At 36.1% G+C, this 9,866-nt stretch overlaps 1 protein-coding gene across 1 annotated transcript in view; it reads left to right on the top strand.

Moving 5' to 3' along the window:
* Window positions 1-1,495: 1,495 nt before the first annotated feature.
* Window positions 1,496-9,866, top strand: part of LOC114469387 (small G protein signaling modulator 1-like) — a 72,586-nt gene continuing 64,215 nt past the window's right edge. The window contains exons 1-2 of the mRNA XM_028456885.1: window positions 1,496-1,585; window positions 1,691-1,734. Of these exons, the coding sequence (XP_028312686.1) occupies window positions 1,579-1,585; window positions 1,691-1,734 (51 nt within the window). The 5' untranslated portion in view covers window positions 1,496-1,578. The remainder of the gene's footprint in view (window positions 1,586-1,690; window positions 1,735-9,866) is intronic.

Below are 9,866 nucleotides of genomic sequence, written 5' to 3'. Positions count from 1 at the left end.
TAGCTTCCAGTCTAGTTCCCTACATTTTCAATTACCCATGTTCAATTACAATTCAATTATGATTAACCAGCATTTTTTTTCCCATTTACAATTAAATTGCTTTTTTTAATCTTCAGAAAGTCAATTAATAAAGATATATTATAATTAATCACAATTACCGAGCCTTAATTAAAGAAATAACCTATAAGTTAACCTTCCTCTTGTGTTAGCTTTGTGTTAGCATTTTCCTAATCAATGAAAATATAGGTTTATTATTTATTATATTCTGTCAGTATATGAGTATACCCCTCGTTTTTTCTTTTTTTTTTCTTTTTTTTTATAATAAAATGTGGGAAAGCTTGATATGAAACATATTTTAATAATTGTTAACTACATATGTGTAGAACTGTACATAGAACTGTAACACATTTTGCGTGAAATTATAATTGACAATTTTTATAGAATTTTCATGGCAATTACAATTACAAAGTCAATTACCTAAACTCAATTACAATCTAATTCTGATTACGACAGCAACATATTATTTGAAATTACAATTATAATTACGCCAAAAGGTAATTATCAATTACACAATTACAATTTGGTGGTTTTTAACCCATTTTCTTCTGATTAAAACAATGATTTACATCTTTAAGATGACTATACTATGTACTATGTACTGATGTATCATACTCAAGTAGAAGTACTGTTACTTGATTGAAATTGTGCTCAAGTAGAAGTACAAGAAAGTCATACATAAAATACTCAAGTACAAGTAAAAAGTAGCTTTAATACATATTTACTCAAAGTAAAAGTCACTCGTTACATTCACCCCCCACGTCTTTGTTTGGTAATAAATCTTGCCACGGTTCCCTTGCATACAGTAAACATCTCATTTATGAAATCTTGCACACTTGGAACTTATTGTATTTTGCAAAAAGGCAACTGCATAAAGTTAAAATATACAATTGTTTTTTGTTTTTGTTTTTTTTTAAATAGAATCACACTATGAATTCAATAAACATTTAAAAAAAAAAAAAAAACATTCTTTGGCTGTAAGTATAGCTACATTCATGAACCCAAACTGTGAAAATAACCTGCATTTTATGTTTTGGTGGATGCATTACATGTAATCTGATTGGTCGGCTATGATGTGATGGGTTTGATTGTTGTCTGGTCATTTAATTTATTGTAGTTTCAAAATGTCTGTTGATCATTATAAAACAAAAAAAATGATACTTCACTCAGTAATGGTTGGGTGTAGAAATGTAACAAATTACATATTTTAAAATGTACTTAAGTACAAGTACAATTACTGGTTTAGAAATAAACTGAAAAAGTACAAGTACCCATAAATGCAACTCAATTACAGTAAAGTGATTAGTTGTAATCCGTTACTTTCACCTCTGCCTATAGTTTTATTTCCCTGTGTTCTTTTTACAGTCTATGTGTAGCACGAGCAGCGATGACGCGCGTGTCCCTGTGTGTGTGTCTCTTTAAGAGGCGGAGTCAGCGTTTCCTCTCAGCACGAGCCTCTCAGCAGGGAGCGGCGCCTCGCGGACAGCACTCACTCAGACACTGGGACGCGTGGCAACAACAATGGCAGGTGAGTTAAACCTTAAAGCCTCACGTTTTTTACTCTTCAGGCGTGATGTTCTACTTTTGTTGTATTTTAAACACATGTCCTGGGCGTGTTTGCATCTGTGTTCAGAGGCTGAGACCCGTCAGAGGCTGCTGCGCACCGTCAAGAAGGAGGTGGGTGTTTCCAGCTCATCAGGTCGGAAAAAGCAAACAGTGCGGTCGGTGCTCAGTGTGTGTGCGCGCGTGGACAGGTGTCTCAGGTGATGCCTGACTGAAGTCTGCACTGATGCGCCCTGACAGTCACATGGCTGATGGGTTTTCTACATCAAAATACAACACCTGTAGTTTGGGTGAAGTTTGAAATGCGCTACACTTTGCTTTGAGGTGGGATGAGGATTTGTGCGTGTCAAACTCGAGGCCCGGGGGCCAAAATCCGGCCCTTAAGATCGGTGGTGTCAAATTCATTTTAGTTCATGGGCCACATACACACAGTTTAAAAGATACATTTCAACATTATTATGCCCTAGTTTGCACTTCCAAGTATAAATTACATATAAAATATGAGACAGACAATATCCAAGCATCTAATGACCCTAAACTTAAATTAACTTACATTTCCTTGATCTTATGAATAACGATTTAATTTAGCAGAATCATTTGAAGAAAATTTGCAGGATTTTGAAAATGAGTTTAGTATTAATTTGAGATTAAAAATGACTGCCGTCATGCAAAATAAGCGTGGTAAATATGTATTGATGTGTGTTTGGAGGGGCTGCGATATCTACAACTGAATTCATATGTAATTTACACAACAATACATGTTCTTTCTGTCATTTTTACGTTCTCTCACAACGGCCGAATTAGATGCTCAAAAGGCCGGGAATTGGACCCCGGGCCTTGATTTTGACACAAGGCCCAGACAGAACAAAACGATTTATTGTGTAAATTATAGGGCACAATAGACATCAAGGTGTGCATTGCCATGAATCTGATTATAGTTTCACGATACAATATATCCCGATACCAACCAATACGATATAAATCATAACATCAATAATTCCAAAGTTCACATTTACAAGTACAAAATGGTATAAAATACAATTTATTTCATTTTTTTAATAATAACTAACTGTAATAAAATTAAAAAAAATAAACTTTTGCTTCTACAAAATATTCTGATTTTGTTAAAGTTCTTAAATTCTTAAACAAAAAAAGTGCAATCAACTTCCAGCTAAAATGCATTGAGGTAGTTTAACAAGGTCTGATGTGGTTCACTGACCCCTATTGACAGGGTGTTTACGTGCTATGCATACTGTATGTTGGCTAAATGAAATGTTTTTTTTTTTTTTGTTAAAAACATGATTGGTTTGGAATTTTTTTAGGTCAATATGATAATCGCGCGGCGAAATATTGTAATATATTGTCAAATCAATTTTTTCCGTACACCCTTAATAGACAGTAATGGGTTTATGATAGCGATACGATAGGGAAGAACAAAAACTGACATTTGAAAAAATAACCATGCTTTTATTTGACTTAAACTCTGGGGATACAGTACTTATATACTTATTCTGAGTAGCACCTTTTCAATTACCGAAGACCAATTTCTCTTCATTAAAGTACAAAAAGTGCTACTCTGCAAATAGAATGCAAAAAAGAGACTGACAATCCATGCCTGTCTAGAATTAAAACCAAATCATGTCACCATGACATTCTTCTCAGTGCATGAACTTACCAAATGTTTTTTTTAAATCTCAACTAAATAAAGGTACCAGAGACCAGGGACCCCCACTGTAGCTGAAGGTGGTTGAACACAGACATGAACATTGAAGAACAGTCATGTGGAGACAGGGTCATCTATAAGGAGGAGATATTTTTGGGGTCCATCTATAATGTCAGCAAAATGATGGTCCATTGTTTTATGAATCTGTGATAACCACATTTATTTATTTATCTGAATAATATCCACTGTTATCCAGGAAGTTTATTATTTGTGCCATAATATATAGTCATCTAAAAGATGTAAATATTTGTTTTAATCTGAAAAAAAGAGGTTAATGACCAAAAATGGTGAAAAAGGTGGTGAAATGGGATTTTAAAAACCACAGAAAATGGTTTATAGTTGCAAATTAGAATGGCCAAAAACGGACAGAAAAAGTGGTTTAAAAAAAAAAAAAGGTTTCAAAATGGCAGAAATGGTGGAGGGGGTTGGGGTAATGTCATTTAAAAAGTAGGAACAATTAGTCTCAACTCGCAAATCATGAATGTTGTTAAATTGATTAAAAAAAAAAATAAGAATGGAATGTGGTGGAAAGAGGTCAAAAGTGATAATAATGGGTCAACATGTGCGACATTAGCCAGGAAAATTGGTGGAAATGGTTTATAAGTGCTGTAAATGTCTTGAAAAATGTGCAGAAAAGGCATTGACATTTGATTAAGTGGCACAAATGGGAGTAATGTAGCAAAAATGCATTAAAATGAACAGAAATATAGCAAGAAAAAGGGATGAAAATGGGTCAAAATATTGAATACTGAACATTAAATGCGGTGCGTTACATGCGTTGATTGAATAAACTGTTATCCAAAGGTAGCCCTGGCTTCATACGCAGCTGTAGTGAGGAGGTGGGTTAAAAAGGTTAGAGATTACAATTTGCAAAGGCGGCGTCATGTTTCATGGTAGCCAATCAGAGCCAGTGTTTTTACACATGTGCCAGCACACGCGCCACACACACACACACACACACAACCACTACAGATTGGATGAAGCAGCAGAGATGGTGAGCTGGAGCAGTCCAATGAAAAGTTGTCATTTTTAAGGTGGCGATACAAACACTACTTTAAATTAATTGTGGTCAAAGACAAGAACGTACATGTGAAGTGTACATTATATCCAGGAGTGAAGACTTTGTCCACATCCGTTGTAAGCAACTCAAATTTAATGAAGCACCTCATAACAACACGCATCTAAAAAAATCAGAATTCTTTAACTCATAGCAACTTTTTTTTAACAGTAACGCAAATAGTTACTTTCCATGGTAATGAGTTACTTTTATTATAGAGTAATTCAATTACTAACTCAGTTACTTTTTGGATCAAGTAGTGAGTAACTATAACTAATTACTTTTTTTTTTAAAATAACGTTCCCAACACTGCTCGTGACCCTTATTTTGAGAACCCCTGGTCTACACAGCCTAGATTTAAGATATGGGTTTCTTCAACAATATTAGCATGTCTACATTTTCTGGCAACAATTTACACCTTTAGACATTGACGTTTATCTCCTGTAGTTGGAAAGACACGGTCGCTTGAGACAGATGTAGCAGGGAGGGAAAAGTAATATGAAATGTAAGGTTTTGATGATAACGGTACATTTTGCTTGGTTCATTGTCATTATTACCTAACCAGCTGAGCAATAAAATGTTATATATTTTTGTGCATTAAACTAAGCCAAAATATTGTAATCAAGAAATACTTTGAATAGAAAAGCAAAGAGTCCATCTGCAGACAATGTTTGTGGTCAACTCATACCTTCTGACAAACCATTTGGTGGATTCACTCAGAATGAGACACTTACTGTGTGTGTGTGATGATGAATGAGATGCATTTCATGGTGCTGAGTGGAGACAAACATGGATGCTGCTCCAGTGGTTTGCTCAGCTGGGTTTCCACCTCTCCAGTTCATCCATCATCATTTAGAGGCCCCGCGGTGACACAGATGAGCACAACGTGTGTCTCATGTTCAGACACTGGATATTTGTCTCTTCTCTGGAGATTTTCTCTGTTCGTGTCCAAATCTTTGGGTTCACTGTGTATCTTTGTTGAGGATGAATCATCAAATTGTGCCATATCTGGTGCTGAGCATTCTACAGGTTGAAAAGCAGCGTCACGCCTCTAATGAAGGCTTTATTAAGTGTGCTTGTTATTGAGTGCTTGTATTTCTAGTGACGGCTGTGTTTAATTGGCTGTTTCAGCTTATTAAGCTTGAAATATTGAACTCCGTAAGTCCTTAATCTGTTACGCTGCAAACCTCCAAACACAGTATGACTCTGTAGCATTCACACTCACAGAACTACTTCACATCTGCTGGCTTTAATCGATAAAAGTCCTTGCTGACAGCCAGATAAATCAGGGGAACGTTTTCGGTTCAGGGGAACATTCGGGGGAATCTTTTTGTTTCAGGAGAACGTTTTTGGTTCAGAGGAACATTTTTAGTTCAGGGTAAAGTTGCTACGGTGGAAATGCATCTTAATCCTAGGGGTGAGTATTGGCAAGGATGTTGGAATACGATACGTATGGGTCACGATACAATATTATTGCGATATTCTACCCAGTTAGTATCAAAATTAAACGTAGAGATGAAAATTCAAGTTGCTGTATATGTTCATCAGAAGATATTGATCATTCAGAGGACAAATTGAGTCAAAACTATTTGCTTCAAACATCCTATTTATTATTTATTAGTGTTTTTGCACATTTCCCCTGAAAAAAAGAAAATGCAGTGTTACACACTGCCATCTTAAAATAAAGTGCAACAAGTTTCATTTCACTGAAATTACAGTGTCGAAGTCCCAAAGTAACCATGACAACATAATGACGGCATTGTAAAAACTGTAAGTGAGAACATTAAAGATAAATCACCCTGAGTTACTGATAATGCACAAAAATAAGAAAAAAATATAATGTATCCTATTGTATCAGTTTAAACACTGATCTGATCAGATTATATGAAAATAAAATGCCTGTGTATACATAAATATTGCAGGCATTACACATTACCATCATAAAATCAAGTGCATCAAATAACCATTGCAACACAATGAAAGCATTGTAATCACCACTGAAATATTGCACAAATACACAAAAATATTGATCAAATATTAAAAAAAAAAAAAAAAAATCAATTTTAAATCGGCACCCAAAAAATTTATATTGATTTCAATAACAATTTTTTTTCACACCCCTACTTAATTCAGTGTCATTTTTTGCATCTAGAGCAGAGCGTGGATTTCTCTGTCTATAAAGTTTGTTCAATGTGATCAATCGTCCATGGGAGATCACATGACATGCGGAGCGTGCTGCTCCTGGCCGTGCTGTTATAATTAGAAACAATCACTCCTGAACAGATATTCACACCAGACAGACATCCTCCTATGAAGTCTGTTTTCATTATTCCAAATGTCAGGCGGTCATGTAAGCTAACAGTTGTTCTCTGTTGTCTCATCATGTCAACATAAGCCTCACTTCACAGCAAACACAATCTCCGCCCTGAGCCGTCTAAGGTTGCCCAAACTCTACAGCACGGATGGGCAACTTTTATTACAGCGAGGTAGTGCTGTGCGTTATGGAGAAAATGTTATATCACGAAATAGGTAGATTTATATCCTGATAACGATAATATCCCGATATGTATTTCTTCCTAAAAAAAATTACATGAATTTAATTGAAAATTGCTATTCATTATATATTTTTATATATAAAAATGGTTTCTATAAACAAATTGGTAACATTACATTTTCTTATTTCTCAGCATCTTTAGGATTACACGACCAATTTCTGTGATTTTGCAGCAACTTTTTCCAAATATTATTTCAAAAGTTGGTAAATTTTAAAACTGGTGAATTTCAGAAATAAAAAATAAACGCTTTTCAGTTCTTTCATATCAATGCAATAGTAATGACTTTTGCTACCTATACTGCTGTCAAATGTGTTCTGATTTGTAAATTTGTAGTTGGAAATGCCACCAGGGGGCGCAAAAACAAACCACTGCTATTGTTTTAAACCGTACCTGTAGTGAATTTTGCTTGCTCTTTAAAAATCCTTCTAGAGCAACAAGAGATAAATGAACACCTCCATTTGTGAGACACGTTTGCAGCTTTTTTACTTGGAGGAGTCATATTGGCCCTCATTTACCAACTTTGCGTGAAAACGGGTGTAAATCTGGGTGCAAATTGTGTCGTACGACTCGACCAACGTTAGACCTATGAAACATTTGTATCTGACCAATCCCAGCGTACCAATGATCGGGTGTTGATAGATGCCGCGACAAACAAACATTTGCAAGGAAATAAATGTTTCCGAGATGAAAATCAGCATTCTCACAGCTGAGGTGAAGAAAAAAAGGATGTTTTTCGGTCGTGTGAAAAGTGGATTTTAAGGAGCTCAGTTAAACGCTCTGTGGAAGAGAATAACAAAGGAAGTGAACAGCGCTTCCAAACAGACTCAGGCTGAGGGTTGAATTAAATTCTCAATAACTGAAAACAATTGTTTAAATTAAATGTTACTCAACCACAGCCTGAAAGCGTAAATCCCTGCAATTTGATCAGGATAATTCTTTACATTTTAGACTAGTCAGGCAGGGCAATCCTCTCCCTGCCGTGTGCACGCTGTGGATCGCAGCTATCACACCTCATTTCAGGGCAGAGAACATGGAAAAACACACAGGAATATGACATTTATTGGACTCAGTTGTTCACACGCTGGAAGCAATAAATAAAATATCATAAAAAATGAACGAATCCTTTAAAATGCATCAGTACCTTTCCTTTTTTCTAACCCTAACTGCTTCCGCCTCCACTTTTCTGGCAAATTTGGAACTTTGCAATACTTATCTTCCTTTTTTACTAACCCTAACCGCCTCCATTTCTTGGCTAAATTTGGGGTTACATTGAAAAATTGCTTCACCGTCACACAGACATTATATACGTATATAATGTCTATGCCGTCACACACGGAGCAGCAGGAACTAATGAGCCACACAGGCTTGACAAAGTCTATGGGCTTGACAGACATAGCTGACGCCGCGGTATCAGCCGTTTCGTGGGTTGGAGCGAGGGGTACTTGGTCTCGAGCCCTGAATCGTTATGTATTTGTATTGGGGGGCCACATCAAATTAGACATGTGGCCCTCAAGCCACGAGGTGCACTTGTCTGCTCTACAGCCTTGGTTTTTTGTTGTTTTACTTGTAACCAATGGTGGACAATATTTTGCGTATTACATATTGTTACATCCTGACCTTTTTTTTTTTTTTGGTTGTGCTCTCCAGAGTAGACCATAGTTAATCTGCTTTGTTTTTCTCTGTCTCTAATCTGATTGGTTTCCTTCCCAGTTGCATTCTTATCTGTGTATTCCAGACTCTTCCTGTGATTAAATCCGTCTTCTGCCTGTCAGTCATCGGTTGTTTCATGTTTACCTGGTTGCTAATATCCTGCTTAGAGAGTCTGTGGATAGACCATTAGTGGAAATGCTCATTTTTATATATTTTTTTTACAACTGCAGCTTATTAACTGATTAATTACAATTAAGATTTAAATGTTCTATTGAGACACTGTGAGTGGGGGTGTGTGTGTGGGTGGGCCCGGGTGCGAGGCCCTGCTCTTTGACATTGCACAATCGTGCATGAATAACGGTTCCACAGACACAGCTATTGTAGTTCTACAGCATTATTCCACTACATGTTTTTTATCAAGTGGAATGAGTTTAAAGTGTAAGTACACCCCCAGGTTTTTGCTGAGCTTCCATTAGGTGAAAAATTGAAAAATTGCCTTGATTTTGGACATTGCTCAATCAGTCTTGATGGCAAAATATATAAAGTGAAGAAAAAAATTAGCTTTCATGGTTAAAACAATACTAAAAAATACATTAAAATAACTCACTCATATCCTTGTCTTGAAGCATTTAGCCTGTGAAAAGTTGGTCGTTTTCTGAACAACTGAATAAAATAAAATTTTGTCATTTCTGTCCTTGTGAAATATTAGAAATTGAATCAGCCATTTTGTGTATGTTTCATATTTTCACTATTACAAGGAATTTGGTGAAATGTGTGGAACATAAATACAAAAGTTACCAAAGCCCTTGTAATACAAAATGTATTTTAAGATAATGCATATTGCAGAAATTAAATTGATACCTTACTTACACTTAAATCCTTTTTTTTTTTTTTTTTTTTTTGCCATTTTTGCTGCCAACCGGGTTTATTGTGTGTTTGTCCACCGTCGATTTATTTAATTTTTTTCTTATGACAAAAGGACTTATGGGTAATTCACTTCATCGAAGTCTGCTTGCATGCACACCGAGCACAGCTGTGCAAGAAGGGTGCCGAGTGGACTGAGCTGAAGCACACTCGGTACTATTGGGATACGCTACGGACTCACACCCTTCAGTGGGAGTGCGCAACGGAGGGGTGCAAGTGTGGGTATTGGGACGCAGCCCTAGTGACGTCACTGCTCGAACCTCAGCCAATAGCAAAATGAAATTGCAGTAGCTGTTGTTTAACCCATAGAGGGCAGTCACACTGGTATTTAAACAAT

The sequence above is a fragment of the Gouania willdenowi genome, chromosome 9, assembly GCF_900634775.1.
Source record: "Gouania willdenowi chromosome 9, fGouWil2.1, whole genome shotgun sequence".
NCBI lineage: Eukaryota > Metazoa > Chordata > Actinopteri > Blenniiformes > Gobiesocidae > Gouania > Gouania willdenowi.
Note: the sequence above shows the minus strand (reverse complement) of the source record. Positions and strands in the feature narration are given on the sequence as shown.